The sequence below is a fragment of the Rattus norvegicus genome, chromosome 14, assembly GCF_036323735.1.
Source record: "Rattus norvegicus strain BN/NHsdMcwi chromosome 14, GRCr8, whole genome shotgun sequence".
NCBI classification, from domain to species: Eukaryota; Metazoa; Chordata; class Mammalia; order Rodentia; family Muridae; genus Rattus; species Rattus norvegicus.
In genome coordinates, this window is record NC_086032.1 from 44,322,501 (window position 1) to 44,343,984 (window position 21,484).

At 42.1% G+C, this 21,484-nt stretch overlaps 1 protein-coding gene across 9 annotated transcripts in view; it reads right to left on the reverse strand.

The window, feature by feature from the left end:
• The window catches only part of Tbc1d1 (TBC1 domain family member 1), a 200,006-nt gene that overhangs the window by 33,260 nt on the left and 145,262 nt on the right, over positions 1 to 21,484 (reverse strand). For all 9 annotated transcript variants that reach the window (XM_006251004.5, XM_341215.10, XM_006251005.5 and 6 more), the window contains 3 exons: positions 12,386 to 12,571; positions 6,585 to 6,746; positions 109 to 267 (listed from right to left, as the gene is read on the reverse strand). In XM_006251004.5, coding sequence (XP_006251066.1) covers positions 109 to 267; positions 6,585 to 6,746; positions 12,386 to 12,571 — 507 coding nt within the window. The remainder of the gene's footprint in view (positions 1 to 108; positions 268 to 6,584; positions 6,747 to 12,385; positions 12,572 to 21,484) is intronic.

Consider the following 21,484-nt stretch of genomic DNA (forward strand, 5'->3'; position numbering starts at 1 on the left):
AGCAGCTTATGGCCTCAGAGGGCATCTGTGATCACTAAATGACCTGGACAGCCTCTCCAGACTTCAAGGGTGGGCATTCATTCTCCTGCAGGGGATGGGCAGACTCACCGAGGTCAATGAGGATGGCGTGCTGCTGGGAGGTCAGCTTCTTCAAGAGCTCTTTGTAGGGCACATCCTTTGGCTGCTGTTTACTGGGAAATGGATGTTTAAGGTGGAACTGCTCAGCTAGAAACTTCCAGATCTCACCCCGGTGATGACGTGGCACACCTTTAACAGAGCAGAAAGTATTAAACCCGGCTTTATGCTCAGAATTCAGCTCAGTGATTACAAAAAGAAAAAAAAAAAGAGTTATGTGTTGTTTTTCATTACCGCAAATATTTGTGTGTGCACACATGTAGGAGCATGTGGGTTATGGGTATACATAGACATGGAGGTGGGACGACAGCCTCAGGTGTAGTTCCTCAGGAACACCATCCACTCACTTTATTTAGTTAGACATGGCCGCTCACTAGGCTGCACTGACCAGTCCTTCCCCAGCACTGGCACTACAAGCATGCACTATTGCTCCAAGCTTTTCTTATGGTTTCTGGAACCAACCTGAGGCCCTCACACTTGCAAGGCATCTTCATGGACTATGCCATCCCCTAGTGTCCAATCAATGTGATTCTTATTCCATCATGAATCAAATGTACAGGAAGTAGCAGAGAATGTGATGAATTCACCCCTCTCCCATCATCCCTCCCTTCTCTCACTGTCCATTCTCCTTGGCCCTGACCCTCTTGCCTTTCTAGCTTTCAAAAGATACATCTGATCTGATCAGATTCTGCAAAGGACAAACCTGAGTTATGGCAGGAATGTCAACCTGAAGCCAACTAACAACGCTCCAAGGGAATGAAAGGAGGATGCACAAGTCTCAGAACAGGACAAGAATCAAAGTGAGGTGGAGCTTGGGTGAGAGAGACCTGGTTCTTGGAAATCTAGGCAATCAAGATCTCACAGCCTCCTTCATGCAAACCAAACCTTAAGGATGAAGGAAAAGGGAGGAGAACCCACCAGAAGAAGGAAGGTATCTTGAATGGGTCAGGTACTTGGGCAGCTGCTGGTTTTTCTCCACCCTTTATGTCAACTTAGGAGAGATGTAAGAAAGGTCTCTGTGCTAAGTAACTGCATCCTACATTTTCTCTAAATGTTAGCCTCAGCATTAACTTGATGGCTTTGAGCAGGGAAAGAAGAGTAGGCTTCTAAAGGATACATCAATCTCCTAACCCCTGCAACCTCTAAAAGTGGCCTTGTCTCTGCAGATATGGCTAAAGTCAAGACGGAGGATGACGTCATCGTGATTAGAGCCTGGACTTTGTATCTTGAGACAAATGTCCCTGACAATAGCAGCCAGAGGCGGAGTTGAGAAGAGGAGCCAGTGTGCCTATGGAAGCAGAGGAAGATAGATAGCTCTGAGTCAAGAAGTGCTCCAGCTAGCCAGCAGAAGCTGGAAAGCCCAGGCAAACTGGGGCTGACAACGTGACTTGGAACTTCACAATTGTCAAACAATCCATTTTGATCATATTCTTTCCCTCCAACTCTTCTCAGATCCTCCCACTTCCCTAACTTTATGTCTCCCTCTCTCAACGTAAAAAGACACACCACCACCACCAAAATAAAACAAGGAAAAAAAAAAAAGGAAGCTAAGACAAGCCACAATAAACAAAACCCTCTCCAAAACCATAGAGTCTGTTTTGTGTTCGTCACCTGCTTCTGAGCATGGGTCTGCCCTGGAGACCATTGGAGAAAACCAATTTCCCCTGTGCCAGCAGCTATCAATTGCAAATAACATCTTGGTTGGAGGCGGGACTTCATGTTCATTTCCCCTTTCCAGTGTGGAATTGTGTGTGGCTTCAACCTGTGCAGGTCTTACACTGTGTGTGGCAGGTGGAAAGCAATTCTCAGGAGTTGGTTCTCTCCTTTTGGAATCCGGACATTGAATTCAGTTCATCATGCCTACACACACATGTCTACATGCTGAATGATCTTGCTGGCCACTCTGTGCTGTTTTAGCCACTAAATCTGTAGTTATTTGCTATGGTAGCACAGGAAACTAACATATCCTAATGGCTGCTTTCTTACATCACTTCTACTTCTTCTCTCCTTCCTTACCATGCCTGCTCAGATCTGTCTTAGGGGTGTGTGTGTGTGTGTGTGTGTGTGTATGGCATGCGGGATGCATGCACAAACGCACATGCACATGTGAACGAACATACAGAGAAAGAGGGATGGGGGAGGTAGGTAGGTAGAAAAGGAACAGATCTGTAATCCTTTAGACTCCATATAAAAGCAAACAATGAACTAGAACACAGTTAACATGTTGAGTGATTTATAGAGGGGCTTTTTCACCACATACTTTCTGTCAAACTGGAAATTCTCCCCAAGTTAGGCGATGTGCAATATCCTCTTATTACTAAATCATTCCCATTATCTTGTCAGAATTATTTGGGGGAGGAAGAGAACACTGGCCATACTACCAGACAATACCAGATACTCTCATATTGCAGGATTGGCTGAGTCTGAGATTTAAAGCAAAAAGTCATGCAGTCAGACAGTGCTTTTGCTTAGAGCAACCCTTTCCAAGCTCAGGTTTGTTTTATTCCTAATTCAAGAAGAAACCTGGTCAGCAGGCCAGCACACAGGGAATTCTGGGTAGGCAAGAGACTGTTCACCCAGCTCATATGTGAATAACTTTATTCTCACTAATGTGAAAAATAATATATGCTTATTGCTATAAAGGAAAAAAAATCTGACAATTCAAAGGGTATAAAGACAAAAGCAAGAATCCACCCATAAGCAGAGTAGACATGCAGTTCCAACTTCAGAACAGAACGCTTCAGAAAGGGAGGGGGAGGAGGAGGAGGAGGAAGGGACCCACTGCTTATTTTACTAGGACAAGGGCTGGTACATGGGGCTATGCCAAATAACCCAGGAGGCACATTCACACACCTATAACCTCAACATCTGCAAATGCATTGTGGGAGAAAGTACCAACTGTGAGTGAGACATGAATACTATAATACTCTCAGCATATGGCAATGCCTACTGTGCTGTTTCTCTGGAATATGCATGCAATGATCATATGGCTGGGTCGCTTTGTTTTGGTTTCAGCTACTAAGAACATAGCACAATAAGCATTCTTACTGTACAACCTGTAGCTGATTAATTTCTAGAACAGGTTTCTGGGAACTGCATTGCTGGGTCAAAGATAAGTGAAGTTTGCATCTGACACATTCTGCTGATTGTTTATGTGGTCACTTCACAACAACATCCGAGAAAACCAGCTACTTGCTTCTAGGATTCAGTATCTTGCTTTCTTTCCAGAAATCATCTGATGCACATCAACCTTTGAATGATTTACTACTCCACAGAATTCACTTTTTCCCCAAGGTCACTCCTAAATCTGCTACTCTCTTCTCATGGCAACTTGGAACAATTTCTAAATCCCTATTAGGAGGAAAGAACTCATCACCCACACAAGGACTGTTTCTGTTTCTCTCTCTCTCTCTCTCTCTCTCTCTCTCTCTCTCTCTCTCTCTCTCTCTTTCTCCCTCCCTCCCTCCCTCCCTCCCTCCCTCCCCCCCCCCCCCCCCCCCTCTCTCTCTCTCTCTCTCTCTCTCTCTCTCTCTCTCTCGTGACTTTGCCTCTGCTTGAAAAGTCAAAATCATGGCTCTGGTTTAGGATCATTTAAACACTCTGAGACCTAGATGAATAGTGGCCATTTGTTTGAAGTTGCTAAGTCTTCAGGTGTTGAAAATGGATGACAAAGCCTCTGCTGTTTGCATGCATTCATTTCTTCAGGGAATGACCAAGTCAGAGGTCAAAATGAATTCTATATCATTCCTGGCTTACCTGTGTACCTCAGTCCTGCCCAACTCCAGCCCACAGGATCCAGATACCTGGAGCCTATCATCCCCCTTACCACACAGAACAGGAACTACATGCCAGGTTCCAGGCCTCTGAGCAGCTGCTAGAGAACAGGCACCTGCTTCTGAGGTACCACTACAGAACACTGCCTAGTGTGAAAAGGGAAAAGTGGGTGTGTTCACCTCTGCTTTCTACGTTTTCGAAATAGCCCTCTTCAGCATCCGTCCCATGTAAAGGTTACACTGCAGCAGCCACAATGGGTGTAAAGCCCACCAGAACTGCACAAACAGTGCAACAAATTGGGCCAGGCTTTCTCCTGCTGCCAGCAAGGAGGCAAAACACAAGACACCAACCCAGGGTCACACTGGAAACTGTTGCCTGTACAGCTTATGGCTCAACCACAGGCAGCTAGGCATGATGAGAGAACTCCTGCAAGCCAAGGGCCTGAGGCCACTGTCACTCAAGTCTCCTTAATCCGTAGGAAGGGAAGGTCAAAACCAGCAATACTTACCCATCAGTACGAAAACCCATGCAGTCAATGTTCAGTAAAAGGTTCTGTTTATTTACTTATTTACTTATTTGCATGAGGTTGTTTGAATGTGAGGGAGTGGTCCAGGCATGTTCACATAATGGCCCAAAGTTGACATGAAGTGTCTTCATCAGTGGCTCTCCACTTTCTTGTGAGTCAGGGTCTCACTGAACCTGGAGGTGTGGTTAGTCTGGCTAGCCAGCCTTCCGAGGGAATCCCATCTCTGCCTCTTGAGTGCTGGACTTCTGAGTAGTTAACACACCTGTTTAGGTTTTACATGGTTCTGGGGATGTGAACCCCAGTGCTCACACTTGCACAGAAAGTCCACTGAGATATATCCCAACATAGTAAAAAGCTTTTTAATAATGGCTGAAAGAGCTGGAGTGACAGCTCAGTGGCTAAAGACACTAGCCACTCTTTCAGAGAACCCGGGTTCAACTCCTAGCACCCACATGGTGGCTCACAACTGTCTATAATTCCAGGGGATCTGGCACCCTCTTCTGATCTTTTTTGGAGCACCAAACCTGCATATGGTCATATATGTATAGGCAAGAAAACCATACATATAAAAAACAAAAATAAATCTTTATTTTTATAAGAAGTCTATGATAGAAAAACTATTTAGTTCAAGTAACACATGTAGGCTGCTTCCTCTGGACAATGGACATAGCCACAGGAAAACCCTGTGATTTACCTAGAACCCTCATTCAGAACTAGAGTGAGCAGTGCTAGCCCTAAAAGCAGCTCTCAGAAGGCTCCCAGCTCACAGCAATGTTTACTAAGGTCCACGTCAAGAGAAACCACTACTGCTTTATTTCAACACCAAAATTCATCAAATTAAGCTCTAAAATGTACTTTTTCATTCTTTAAGAATTTCTAATCTATAAAAGCCTGACATGTGTGTGTATAATATATGTGTAGATATATCCCATGACATGTATGTGGAAGTTAGAGGATAGCTTTGTGGATGATTCTCTCCTCTCACCTTTTCCTGGGTTCCATGGGATGAAACTCTGGTTGACAGGCTTGTGTACATGCACTTTTACCCTCCTAGAAATGTTACCAGCCTCAGACTGATGTTTTTATACTACATAGTAAAAATGAATTAGAGCAAAACAAAATGAGAAACATGCAGGGAGTGTAGGGAGGCACTAGGGCAGAGGAACAGCTGAGGACAAGGCAAGAGTGATGAGGACCCATGAAAATGGCAAGCCTATAAGTAACCAGTAACAATTAAAAACAGAACCCCCAGGAGAGGAGCAGAATGAAGAAACGCAAACGCTCATGGTTTTGAGGATTGCTATGGCAAACTGCTGGCAACATTCCAGATTCATCTCAAGTGCTGCACTCACCTTTTCACAGACAAAAACCCTGACTGGCAGACCACAGTGAGAGGCAACCAACCCTATGTCCCACCTTCTAAGCCATCCAGGACACAGACGCATGTGCCACACTCTGGGGTCTCACATCACTTCATTTTCACAGCCAGCGTCACCACCCATGTCTTCCACATGTACAAAGTAAGGCTCAGGGTTGGAGAGGCAGCTCGGCAGCTAAGAGCATTCCCTGCTCTCAAAGAGGACCTCAGCTTGATTTCAGGATGAGTTAAATACCCATAACTCTGCCTGCCTGCCTGCCTGCCTGCCTACACACACACACACACACACACACACACACACACACACACACACAATTAAAAATGAAATCCATCTTAAAAATGCAAAAACCAAGGATGGGTCTTTGCTTAAGATTATACCACAAGACACTTACCTGGACTGAGGTCCAAACCTGGACCATCTGCCTGGAGGACGAGTTGAGCACCCTGTTGTTTCCCTAGGATACCCAACCAGCAAGAAACCACACAGTTCCTTTTTAGTTTCCTATTTAACTCCCCACTTATTCAGTTCACAGGCAACTAAGGTTTTCCTATCAACATATTGGAGCCTGGTTTTCCAGGCACTTTAATTAATGTAATTAAGATCATGAAAGGTGATAGAACCCACATCAAAATCAGGCATCTGGAAAAACAGTGAGTGAAGATGAAAAGGCAAGACTAGCGCAGAAAGTAGCCTTGCAAATACCTTTATTCCACCCTTCTAGTCATTACAGAGGGTGAGGCTGGCCTGATCAAGCCACTGATAAAGCTTACCTTGCCCAACAGCTGAGTGCACTTTTTCCATATCAAACTTAATTTTGGATCTTCCTGGAGTGCTAAGCATCTTTTCCCACACTGTAGTTACTTCTTTAAGACAAGGAGTGATTTCCTCATAATCAAGCTTCAGGCGTTTGTTCAGCAAATCATTCTCAGAGGCTGGGAAAGAGGAGGGAGGAGTGAGAGACAGAGCCTGAGCTACTGAGCCCATGCAGCCGACAGCACAGGTCGAATTGAACCCACCTTTCTTCCTCCTCTGAGACTCACTAACGTGTCTCTTGAGCCAGACTACCCTAACTATGCCCCATCCAGAGTCCAAAGCAGAGTGAGGCCTGGTCAGTACTTACATGGAACAAATATGAAAAGCCTAGGAACTGCCTTGATTTCTCTTAACCACACACTTCCAACATGGCTTTCTGGCCTTAGGAGTAAGGTATACCTCACTTCTTCTCAATTTGGTCCATTTCCATGGCCACCCTATCAAGACAGAAATACCTATTGCTATTCCCAGTGCTTGGCATGGCATGGCCTCAATAACTTTTGTTCACCAAGCTGAAGAGACAGTCTAAGTTCCTCTTTATCCAGAGGCAAGCCTCATGTAGCTGTTGTCAACCATTAGTAATGTTTCTATAGAAAAGATTCCCCTTCACAGGACATCTCATAAATCTGAAGCAAGTTATGGCACCTCACCAAAAAAAGCCTAAAGCCATAGTGAGAATTACACTTAAATTACCAAATAGACAGAAATCAATGCAGAAAGACTTTAGGGTCTCATATTTTTAAAACACACCCATCCTACATAGTTTTAAAACTCCCGTATATGAGAAAGCATGTCACTAGAGCTGAGCTGACCACATCTGGCAAGTCCGACTCATCACTTACCTTCTTAGGCTGACTGGAGCCAGCATAGGGCTCTGAGCGCCAGTGGCTTCATTAGCAGTGAACTCTGTCATAAGCATGTCTATGTTCCCCAATACTGCCCAGCAACAACCAGAACTCCATCTCAAGTCCACGGAACCTCACACAGCCAAAACCAAGCTGCTAGAATACTTGGCCAGAAGCTTAATCCAAGGATCTTTTTGCAGCATCCCCTGCCTCAGATTCCCAAGGACGGTGGCCTGTGAAATGCCTTAGCCTTATCAGCTATGGCAGGACCCATAGCTATAGACACCTAACCTTCCATAGTACTACCAAAGAGCCTGCATGTTCATACCCTTCCTGCACAGGGGCAAACAGGACAGAATGAAATCACATGTGATTTTGCAGAATTTTCCCAACACAGCAAGGCCACATGAACTAACTTGGACACTGGCTGCTGTTCAGCTCTGAGGTATACCCACAGGGCAGGGCAAGCCTCTGGCACTCTGTGCCTAGGCTCCTATTAAATTCCCCCTCCCCCCAATAAAATCCTCCTGCAAACTATCACAGTACCTTGTAAGTTAGCTGAGAAAGAAAGAAAACTTTCAAGGGCTCAGCAATTAAATGACCCCTATGCTTAAAAGAGATTTAAGAAAAACTTATAATTCTGTAAATTATTTTCTACAATAAACTTAAGAAACCTTATAAATTAGAGGCCTTCAACTCCAATTCAAGATGTAATGTATCACCATGGATTGTATAACACTAATACTAGTTAGGCATAAAATGTTTTTTTAGATGAATGAGTCTGATAAGCAGTGACACGTCTGTGTCAAGATTATGCTACCCTCCATTAGGATGCTCCCAGCTATTATAAAATACAGGGAAAGTGACCTTCCGGCGATGTACAGCAGGGGGCTATATCTCTGGCAGAGATCCGATGTGTAAATGCTGGCTGGTTTTGTTTTGTTTTGTTTTATCTTTATCAAACTGACACAGTTAGGGTCTTCTGGGGGCTGATTTTCAATTGAAAAAAAAACCGCCTATGATTGATGTTCGAGGGCCCAGCCAACTGTGGGGTGGTGCTATCCCTGGCTAGGTAGGTGGTCCAAGGTTAAGAAAGGTAACTGATCTAGAGACATGGAAAATGCAGACATTATGTTGGATTGATAGAGACTTGAAAATGGCTCTTAGAATGATTACATCTTACAAAGATCTATATATTAGAAAGATATCTAGAAGATCTGCTTTGTAAAATGAACTTGTCTGTCTGCAATTAGAAGGGAATTATGATAGGAGATAATAACTAGAGATAGTTTACCAACAAATGTTTAATTCGGCCTCTCACCATGCATAACTATGTAACCATGTTTGCTACCAGACAGGTATGTCTTCCTGTTTACAGGACAAGCCTGGCCAGACATCTCTTTTGTCTTGCTGAATTTGTGCTTTTTAATGCAAAATAAGTTTAGGTGGTGACTGATCCAAGGAATGGGAGAAGGAGGAAGGGGAACTATTGGGGGATTTGTGTAAAGATAGAGCTTTTGAAATGTGGATATTATGATTTCTTTTAATAATGTAAGCAATGATATCACTGCTTGGGTAAGCACAATTGTCATTGTATAAATATAGAAGGCTCAAGTTAAAAAAAAAAAAAAAAAAAAAGAAAGGTAACTGATCAAGGCAGGTGGAGGAAGCCAGCCAGAAAGAAGCATTTCTCCATGGTTTCTGCTTCAGTTCTTGCTTTCAGCTCCTGCCCTCACTTCTCTGATGACAGACTGTGACCTATAAGTCAAATAAACCTTCTCCTCCCCAAGCTGATTCCTTTAGTGTTTTATCACAGCAATAGAAAGGAAGCAAACTAGGACAATGTATCTGTGTCACTGGGAAAGAAACCCACAATCCCAGCTGCCAAGTGTCTACACCACAGAGAGGCAGATTCAGACGATGGGGTTAACTTCTCTCTGGGACGAAATGCTTCCAGAATGGTAATTAGTACTGTGTCTACATATTAGAAAGGCAGAAAACAGACTTAGCCAGAGAAAGACTCTGTCATGGGTGTTCCTCTATTTTCTTTACTAAAGAACATGCAAGTCAGCTTGAACCCAGATCAATTTCAAGAAACACTCACATCTGCAACTTAAACCTCTTATAAGAAGTGTATGAAAAACAAATCAGAGAATAATAGTTTCTGTTTACACAATGAACCCTGATTGGTTCTTGTCTGACCTAGCTTCTATACCAACCAATTCAGTGCTATCACGCTTACTAAACATTTTGAAGCAATCAACTTACTATTGTTGATTATTTCTCAGTAATATAGTTATAGCAAGGCTAATGAATGGATTAACACTTCCTATATTAAATTTAGAAAGTTGACTACGCTTTGACACAAGATAAACACATCCTGGGATAAACAGCGGTAAGAGAAACGAGCATAGGCAGTACCACCAGGACAAACACTGGTAAAGTCCACAGTGGACACAAGCCCAGCCCTGGCAAGGTGGCCAAGACAGCCCAGCAGACACTTCCTGCTCATGTGGATCTGTCGCCAGCCCTGGACAGCAGCATGCCCTTGGTTTCTGAGGTATACTGATCCTGTCACCAATTCTATACTCATGACTTCTAACATTCACAGGAGCAAGCAGCTTCTCTTTCCTTCTACATCCCAGTTTTTATTTCACTTGGCTGCTGCTTGCAAGACTGTCTACAAAGCACTAAACGTCAAGAGCCACATAACGAGCATTACTGATTTCTCTCAATTTTTAACAAAGATCTCCAGATACATTGCTGTCATTTTCTTGAAGCCATACTTTGTAAAGCTATGACCACAAGACATTTTTATTATTACCATAAGCACCCACTCCTGCCCTGTGCATGTGCATACACTCACACATAAGTGAGGGTGTATATACCATGGGGCATGGAGGGCAGAGGACAACCTGCAGGAGTTGGTTCTCTCTCCATTGTGGGTTCTGGGGATTGAACCCATGCCATCAGGTTTGAGTGGCAAGTATCTTTGCTTATTGAACGACCTCATGGGCCCATAAAATACTTAAAATTTTTATTGTTTAATCTTTATTATATTTTTCTTTTATTGTAAACAGATTATCTTCATATAATATAGTCTGACTATTCCCACCCCCCAACTCCTGAGACCCTCCCATTCGAGTCTACCCTATTTCTGACTCTTATTAAAAAATAAACAGGCATTTAAAGACTAATAAAATATGAGAAAACAAACTGGAATAGGACAAATTAAACAAACAGAAGAAAAAGAACCAAAGTCCACAAGAAATACATATAGACACGGAAACACATACAAGAATCCCATAAAACACAAAACCAGAAGCCATGTTATATACACAAAGGACACATAGGTTAAAAAAATTAAACAGAGGCTTCCTTCTTCGGTAAATGGGAATAAATATAGCCACACCCAGACAACATACACAGAGTGAGGGACCTTGAACACACAGTTCTAAACAAGAGGTCTCCATCAATTCCCTCCCCTTAAGGCTCAGAGAACCTTAGGAAAGAGGAGGCAGGACTGCAACAGCCAAAGGAGATAGGGGACACCAAGGAAACATGGGCCTTCTAAACATTATCAGGACTGGTGAACATATAAACTCACAGACACTGTAGCAGCATGCACTGGCCTGCGTGAGTCTGTGCCAGAAGGCTCCCAGTGCTGAGAGGAAAAGTAGACAAAAGCCCCCACCCTACCAGAAGTTAGCTCTAGGGGCGTTTATAAACCACTCTGAAGGGCAGGCCCTGTACCCAGCAGTAGATATAGATGGTCAACACAAAAAGAAAAACTCAGTAGCATCTTTGGATGTTCTTTGTCTCAACACCGCCCCCCTCCCATACCCCCACACAAATACCACAAAGAATGAAGTAGGAAAAAGCTTAATACTGACCTGTCAAACCTGCTCACTGCACCCTGACTAAACAACCTGTTCTAGTTGTAATACTCTGAGCAACAGAGCACTGGCTTCTTCTCTAAGCAGCTGTTTCAACTGCTGGACCACCACCACATCACAGGGTTTTATTACTTCAGTTCCCTTCCTTCTGGTCAAGAGTAACATCTATGTTTGTTATTTGATATCTTATCTGCCTGTGCTGGGTGCTGTATTCCTTGTGTGGGTGCTGTTGTAACTCACAGATGCCTGATCATGAAGAGGACATCTACCTACCACTGTGACACTAGCTAAGAAGAGCAGCGGAGAGTTCTGGCCAGCAGGGCTTCCTGGGACACAACTTATTCTGAGTGTTTACTCCTAAAATCTGGTATCTTAGTAACTTTCAGTTCTATTCAAGCTTTGGGGTCCTTATTCGAAGACAAAGACCTGTGACCAAGCATGATGCTCAATGAAACGCACTAATTCCAAACTGCATTAAGGATGGCACCATGAGGTGAACATCCTGCTACAGTCTCCTCTGGGAGGGGACTCAGACTTCCCACTCTGCATCTTTAGGATTTCAAATCCAGACAGTGGTTTACAAAAATCCAAACTTTCCAAGTTCCTGCCACTTTGATATTGGTGATATCTGTCCAAGTAAACTTTTACCCAGGAACTCACTGAACAGCCACACAAAATGGAATTATATACCTTAAGGTCTTAACCACCATAAACTCACCACTACAACAAAACCAACCAACCAACCAACCAACCAACCAACCAACCAACCAACCAACCAACCAACCAACCAATAAAAAACACTTCTGAGAGTTAGAGCTTACATGGCAGCTTATATTTCAGAAGTTCTAGATATGGTGCTTCTAATACTACACAGGAATATGTGATAGACACTCTTTAAGTGTCTGGAAAGTAAATGGTGTCACTATTACTTTGAGGTCAGTGTTGTTTTCAGACTTTATGCTGTGTGCGAGGACTAAGTAAGGCATCTGTTTTGTTCCCTTCACACTCCAGACCAACCTTGTAGCTTCTGGTTCTCCTTCTCCATCCTCAGCAGCAGGATCTGCTGCAAGATGGCCTTTTTCCACAGCTCTCTAAGCTCACGAGACGTTTTCTTCTTCTCCTCTTGTACTGGACCAAATGGTCCATCTTCACACACTGGTTCTAAAGGGGAACGTGGAGGGAGCTCTCCCAGCTCTGAATAATCTGGAAACAAACAAAAAGGACATTGCAGGATGGTATTTCTTTCCTTTTAAAATCATGTGTGAGCGTGTGACAATGTTGTGGAGTTAGTTCTCTCCTTCTACCAGTATGTGGATCCTTACAGCTGACCTCAGGACACTGGGCTTGGACAGTAAGCACCTTTACCCACTGAGTCACCTCACCAGCCTCAGAATGGTCTTTTTTTCATCAACAAACAATATGTAGTCAAATGATTTACCAACTCAGAAATTTCTGCTCAGTTAGCTAAGATTTCACTGTTCAGCTAGCTATTTACATCACTGAATGTAAAATGTATGCTTTTGGGGCCAGCAAGATAACAACAGGCAAAGGCACTTATCAAGGCTGGAAACCTGAGTTTAATCTCTGGGACCCACATGAAGGAAGAAAAGAATTGACTCCCAAAAGTTGTTCTCTGGTCCACATGTGTGTGGTGTGGTAATGCTTGCTCCTGACCCTCACATACACATAAATAAATGTGATTTTAAAATTGTATTTTAATATTCACCACAATAAATTATGTTTGAGTCACAAACATGAAATAAATGGCACATTAACTAGGAAACAAAAGCTTCAGTAGTTGGGGAAATGTCTGAAGAGACTTTTAATGTTTGAAGAGACTTTTAGGGTTTAAGATGACCTTTTGGGGTTATTTGATAACAATTGATCATATAGCGGTTACTATGTTTCTATAATCACTTATGTAAAACAATCACTTATGTAATGACTCTGGTATTTAGTTTTGTAAATCTAGTTTTATATTTAAAAAAACATGATAGATAAACAAACAAACAAACAAACAAACAAACAAGGTATAGGTGTTTGAAGACTTTCCCAGTGTCACACAGCTTGGCAGCAGGGAACCAGCATGAGGACATAGCAGCTTGGCTTACACAAGCACTTTCCCTTCCACACCATTAGGTACTCTGGGGAAGTTTAATGTATTTAAGAGGCAGTGTGAGCTGGGACTACTATCAATCCCTCATCGAGTGCAGGACACTTGTGGTACTACGCATTTATACAGGTAGTCACTTATCTTCATACACAATCACCTGAAAAGGAAACTAAGGCCCAGAAAGAACAATCTAACAAGCAAGCTGGTGCAGATATTCCACTGTCTGCCTGGCTCAGAAGCCAGCTGCTCACCACTAGATGCGACTTCAATTTGCGTGTTCCCACATCAATTTCCAAATAGCTGTGTTTGTTTAACTCCTTAGATTTCATAAATCTAAATCCCTTTCTTTACAGAAATCATGTTCCTGGTATACACGATAGCATAACTCTCAAATATCTTACAGACATATACAGTGTCACACCTATTCACAGTGACCCTCGCACTGAAAGGCAGCAGAGGTCCTCATACAACTGGGCCTCACATGATGAGAAGCACTCACAGGGCTCCTGTGCACACTGAACTTAAGGAACATGGATCTTAACATCTGCAAGTGAAACAACACTCACAGGCAGCTTGAGCCTCAAAATTACCCACATAGAACCTGTTTTGACTGCCAGCTCCAATACAGTTCTGAGTTCTCATTTCCCTAGCAGCCACTAGCACTGTCTTTCCTGAAGCTGAACTGGAACCCTACTATGAGATCCTTGAGCTCACACTGAAGCACAAAATGCTTAATTTCTCCAAATAACCTGCCCATCTGAACTCATAATACTGGGCTATAACTCAGCCAGGAATGAGGAATAATCCTAGTAGTTTAGGTTGCTTGGTGTCAGGTCCAGGGTGGCTTCTGCTGGAACTGCCTACAGAGGCTTACAGAGTACCAGCTTTGCCTTCTCCGAAACTCGATCTGCAGCATTCCAAGTACTGTTCAGTGGTGGTGGTGGTGGTGGTGGTGGTGGTGGTAGTGATGGTGTGAGGTTTAAGGCATAAATTACCTTCCCCGTGTTCTCTGCCTTTGCCTACTTGCAAGTCACAGGGGCATTATATTGGGTAATACAAATAAGCTTGTCTGATTTTCATAAAAACACTACAAAAATAGACTTGGAAACCAATCAAAGTAAAACTCCACCAAGAGGACACTGCAATTTTAACATCTATGCACCAAACACAACACTCAAGTTTATTTTTTTTTCTTTTTTTCTTTTCTTTTTTTTTTTTTTTTTTTTTTTTGGAGCTGGGGAACACTCAAGTTTATAAAAGAAACACTACTACAGCTTAAATCACATATTAACTCCCCACACTGATCAATAGAGAAATACTGGAGCTAACTGACATTAAAAACCAAACGGACCTAACATTATTTTCAGAACATTTTACCCCAAAAAGTCTACCTTCTTCTTAGTACCTCATGGGATTTTTCTCTAAAACTGAGCAAATACTCTGCTACAAAGCAGTCTCAGCAGACTCAAGGGAACTGAAGTAAGGCCCTCACCCTGTCTGACCAGCACGGATTAAAGCTGGACAACACAAGGCTTACATAACTCACAGGACTGAGGAAAAAGGGTCAGGACAAAGATTAAGGAGGAAATTAGAGACTTCCTACACTGGAATGAAAATGAGTACACAACATAGCCAAACTTCTGAGACACCATGAAGGCTGTTCTTAGAGGCATGTTCTTCGCACTAAGTGCCTACATAAAAAAATTGGACAGATCTCATACTACTAACTTACCAGCATAGCTGTAAGCTCTAGAATAAAAAGAAGAAATCAAACACCAAAGGAGTAGACAGTGAGAAATAATCAAACTCGGGGCGGAAATCAAAAATATAAGAACAACACAAAGAATCAAGGAAACAGAGTTGGTTCCTTGAGGAAATCAGTAGTAATGACAAACCCTTAGCCAATTTAACTAAGTGGAAGAGCAAGAAGATGCAAATGGATAAACAGAGATGAGAAAGTGGACACAGCAAGATAGGAGGAGATCCAGTCACTCACAAAGGCACACTTTAAAAACCTGTACTCCACCAAATTGGAAAATTAGAAAGAAACAGTTCGTTTTCTTGATAAGTACCACTTACTAAAGTTAAATCAAGAACAGGTAATCAATTTAAACAGACCTATAACCTCTAATGAAATACAAGCTGTCATTATAAGTCTCCCAACAACTAGCCCAGGCCAGATGGTTTGAATGCAGAATTCTACCAGGCTTTCAAGGAGTTAATGCAAATACTCAACTAAGCATTCCACAAAATAAAAACAGAAGGAACACTGCCCAATTTATTTTATAAGGCCACAGGTACCTTATATTTAAACTATATAAAGACCCAACAAAGAAAGAAAGGCCATTTTCTTTTAGGAACATGGATGTAAATATTCTCACCAAAAATACTTGTTAACTGAACCCAGTAACACATCAAAGAGATCATCTACCATGGTCAAGCAGGCTTCATCACAAAGAGGCCAAGATGGTTCCCATAAACTGGTAAACGTAATCCTCCACAGAAACAAAGCACATGGTCATCTCATTAGTTGCCTTTGACAAAACCCAACACCCTTCATGATAAAACTGAGGAGATTAGGAATACAAGGGACAGCCTTAATAAAGGCAATATATGGCAAGCCCTCAGCCAAAACCAACTTAAATGGAGACAAATTCAAAAGCAGTTCTATTAAAGTCAGGAAGAGGACAGGGTCATCAGCCTTTCCAAATCTCTTCAATACAATACTGGGCGTCTTTACTACAGCAAAAAAGTAACTGAAGGAGATCATGGGGAAAGAAATTGGAAAAAGTCAAAGGATCTTTACTTGCAGATGATGAAAGTATACATGTGACTTTCAATTCCACCAGTAAACTCCTTTAGCTGATAAATGCTTCACATATGGCTGGATACAAAGTCAACTCACTAAAATCAGTAGCCCCCTACAAACAATTGACAGACAGACTGAGAAAGACATCAGGGAAACAACACTTCATTCACAACAGCCTCAACTAACATAAAATATCATAGATATTTCTAAGCAAGCAAGGGAAAGACTTGTATAATAAAAAACTTTAAGACACTGAAGAACATATCAGAAGATGGGAAGATTTCCCATGTTCATGGATTAGTAGGATTAGTACAGTAAAATGGTGATCCTACCAAACACTGTCTATAGATTTAATGCAATCACCATTAAAATTCCAACACAACTCCACATATTCTGAAAGAACAGTGTACAGTTGCATATGATACACACACACACACACACACACACACACACACACACACACACACACACACCAAACTTCAGAATTAGCTATAATAATCCTGAATGATAAAATAACTGTGTGTGGGGGGGGGGAGAAGACTGGTGAGATGGCTCAGCGGTTAAGAGCACTGAGCTCTTCTAGGGATCCTGAGTTCAATTCCCAGCAATTAGCCATCTATAAAGGGAGCTGATGTCTGCAGATTTATATGCAACAGAGCACTCATATATTAAATAAAAAAATAACTGTGGGAGGTATCATCCTTGACCTCAAATTGTACTACAGAGCTATAGTAATAAAACAGCATGGTATTGGCACAAAAACAGACATGCTGATTGGTGGAATAGAAAGGAAGACACAAGCCAAAATCCACACACTTATTTATCAGTACCTGATTTGTGAAAAAGAAGCCAGAAATACACAGTGGTCACACTGGATAGCTGTATGTAAAAGACAGTAAATAGATCCAGACTTACTACCCTGTACAACATTCAACTCATGGACCAAAGATTTCAACATAAAGTCAGATAAAACATAAAACACTCAACACAACAGAAGAGAAAGTAGGGAATAGCCTTGAACTCACTGGCACAGGAAAAGACTTTCTGAACAGAGCACTGTTAGCACGGGCACTAATAACAACAATCTATGGGACCTCAGGGAACTGAGAAGCTTAAGCATAGCAAAGGACACCATCATTTGAACAAAGTGGCAGCCTACAGAATGGGTAAAGACTTTTATCAACTACATGTCCAGTAGAGGGCTAATAATATCCAAAATATATAAAGAATTCAACAAACTAGATACCAAGAAAACAAATAACCAATTAAAAACCAGGTACAGATCTAAAAACAGAATTCTCAAATGGCTGAGAAACATTTAAAGAAATGTTCACAGTCTTTATTTATTAGGGAAATTCAAATCAAAACTACTTTGGGATTCATCTTACATCCATCAGGATTTCTAAGATTAATACAACAAACGACAGTTCGACCTGGTGAAGACGTGGAGTAAGACGAACACTGATCCATTGTTGGTGGATGTGCAAACTTGTACAGCCACCACGGAAATCAGTGGCAGTTCCTCAGAAATATGGCTATACATCTCAGATCCAGGTATACTGCTCTTAGATACACACTCTCACGGTGCTTCATCCTCCTACAGAGACACGTGCTAACCCATGCTCACTGCTGCTCTATCCATCATAGTCAGAACCTGGAAATGAAGATGTCCCTTAACAGATGAATGGATTTTTAAAAAAGCAGTACATTTATGCAATAGAAAACTATCCTATCCAGGATTAAGGGTGCAATACCTTTAATCTCAGTACTTGGGAGTCAGAAGCAGGCAGATCTCTGAGTTCAAGGCCAGCCTGGTCCAAATTCCAGTGCAGCCAGGGCCACATAGAGAAACCCTGTCTTGAAAAATCCAAAATAAAGGAGAAAGAAAGAAAAGAAAGAGGGAGGTGGGAGGGAGTGAGGGAGGGAGATGATCCTGAGTAAGGTAACTCAGACCCAGAAAGACAAAAATTCTGTGTATTGCTTCTATGTGGATATTAAGGGTTAAGTCAACAGCCAAGCTACAATCCATAGAAGCACAGAGGTTAGGTATAAATAGTTATGGATGGATGTGGGCTAGAACAGGAGGAGGGAGGAAAGAGGGGAACAAGGGAGGGAATATGTGTTGCAGGGATACTTGATCACATTGTGAACCCTGAGATTGTGCCTTCTGCTAAGAAAACAAAACAAAACTGTTCCTAGTTGTGGTGTGGCTCAGCCTTAGTACGAACTTTTAATCCCTCTGGCTAGAATATAGACATGACCTTTATATACCTAATATTTAATCCCAAACAGTGAAGTAAAGTTAGTTTGCTTAGTTTGTAGATGGAAGCACCCATGCTTGAAAGTGATGTCTTATTGAGTGGCAGACAAAGTGGCAAATCAGAGAAAGACTTGACACAACTGGATATGGCCAATTCTAAGGAGAAGAGAGGAGAGAGAGGTGATATAAGAGTGAGCAGTGTGGGGGTATGGGGGACAGTTTTATGGGACAGTTATACAGAGACAGGTTGTAGAGAGAGAACAAGCCAGAGAATGAAAGGAGCCAGAAGTCTAGAACAGATTGCTAGAGTTAGTTTAAGGCTAAGCAGAGCAATTCAGAGGCTGAGAGAGAAGCCAGATTGAGTCAGTCAGCCTGGAGAAGAGTTTGAGCCAAAACAGCTGAGCTGACCAGAGATCAGAAAACACAAAAAAGGGTGAGCTTGTTCAGCAGCAAATCACAAGAGGTTGAAAACATTCTATGTCTAGGCCTAGGTTAACAGACAAAGGCAGTATGCCTTGAAGATGACAATTATTACCAGAATAAGATATTTTTACAAATATGGGGAGAGACAGCTAAAATTAAGGGCTATCTTAGGGAAACCTAAGAAGAAACAGTAGAAAATTCATAATATCTAATATCTATTTAGTATTCATAATATCTATTTAGTATTCATAATATATTCTCTCTCTCTCTCTCTCTCTCTCTCTCTCTCTCTCTCACACACACACACACACACACACACACACACACACACACACATACATATATATATGAATGAATGAAGAAGATCTAAATGAAATCATCAAATAATTGGGGAGACAGAGTCCCAACTGGCTATCTCTTGTCATCAAATCAAGTTTCAGTAACAGAATTAGGTTACATCTATTTAAGCTGTTGGCCCAAAAGGCTCCATGGAAACTCCCACACAATTCGGGTTATTGCTAAGACTATAGCTGGCTCTTAACAAGCTTACGGCAAGGCCCATAATACGTATACAACTCCGAGCAAAGAGATCAAGCAGGTGCCTAAATAAAGCCTTCACCTTACATGCCAGCATCTATGGTACAGGAAGGTACTCTGGATGCTACCAAAAGAGACTAGATATCCCAGGGACCTAGGGTAAAAGCAAATACTACCTGTTCTTAACAAGAAAAAATATCAATAAAATGACTCCTAATGACATTCTGCTGTACTCCTAGATCAGTGCCTGACTCAGCCATCATCAGAGAAGCTTCCTCCTGCAGCAAATAAATGGGAATAAGGGACCACAGTCAGTGGTATGCAACAAGTGCGACTTTGGAATACCTATCCCTAGAAGGCCTATCTCCATCAGATGACCACCTTAGAGCTCAGGGAACTACGAAGAAGAGGAGAGAGGAGGAGTTAAGAACCAGAGGGGATGGAGCACACTAGGGAAACAAGGCCCTCAATCAACAGGACTGGTGCACATATGCCTGCAGAGACTGAGGCAGCATGCAGTGTCTGTAGGGGCCTGTATCGGACGGAGTCCTAGAGCTAAAAGAAGTGGACACATGCCCCCATCCCTAACCCAGAAGCTATGTCCCACTGATAACCCCTTGCAAATGAAAATTTAGTTTTCTCCCAGTGGGTTTCACTAGGGAAACAAACTACTCTAAATGGCAGGTTGCATGCTCAGCAGTGGACAGCCAACAGCTCTGCTGTCTCATGTCGTCAGGCTGGTCCCTTTAAAAAAAAAATTACACACACACACACACACACACACACACACACACACACACACACACTTTTTCTTCTTTTTACACTACAGGTCCTTTGTATAAATATCTTGGCTTTCAGGTTAGTGTTTTAATGTGATTCCTGAGTGTGTGAGTATCTGTGTCTCTGTTTCTTGTACCTTTTTTGAGGTTCTTTTCCTTCTGCTAATTCGTATTATTGTGATGAGTTAGTTTTTGCTTTACCATGTCTTATATTGTTATACCTAGAGACCTGCGTTTTCTAATGAGACAGAAAGGGGATGGAAAGAAACTGGGAGGAGTAGACACAGGGGAAACTGTAATCAGAATGCATTATGAGAGAGAAAAAATCCATTGCCAATAAAAGAAAAATAAGTTTAAAGGAAATAGTTATACATTAATTCCCAAACAAATGAAATTTAATTTACTTAATCCAATACTGTTCTGATGAAGAACCAGTGATGAATGCAAATACTGTTCAGAATAGTCAGCATTAGGGATCAAAGAGATTCTATTCTAGAAGGTGACATCACTCAACATTCTTCACACCCCAGTGTGAAAACTGAGGCTCAAAGTCATGTGTCTGGGTAACTCCTAGGTGGTAGGTAGCATGCCTACCAACTTTTCCTCCATACCACCAGATAACATTTTTAGGGCTCACTGGAAACACTCAGAACACAGGGCTCAGTTAGTGGAGCCAGAAGTAGACTTCAGAGCCCAGACTAACTCATCCCCCTGCCTCATTCAGGTATGAGAATGAGGCAGAGAGGAGATGGAGAGAAGTATGGGCTGAATCATACTGATGCTGCCCAGTCAAACAAGCAGGCTCCCGCCTCTCCTAGGTCACCAACAGGGCACATAGGGAATTATATGCAAAGCTCCCAAGAGCATTTACCACTGTGTTTGGGCAAGGTTCAGTTCTTGATTCTGACTAACACTAGTGACTACGTTGTTCTAAAACCAGAATTTGTGGGCAAAATCTTTGTGCAGCTTAGATTTCTCCATAGATTGAAATTTTTTCACTATTTATACATATGTTTTTATTACTTTGTGCATGTGCATTATGTGCGTGTGTATGTGTATTGTGCATGTGTGAGTGCCTAACCAGTTGAGAGACATGTCAGATTCCTGGATTCCTGGGAACGGTTGTGAGCTGCATGATGTGGGTGCTGGGAATCAAAGTCAGGTTTTCTGTAAAAATGATATATGTTCTTAATGG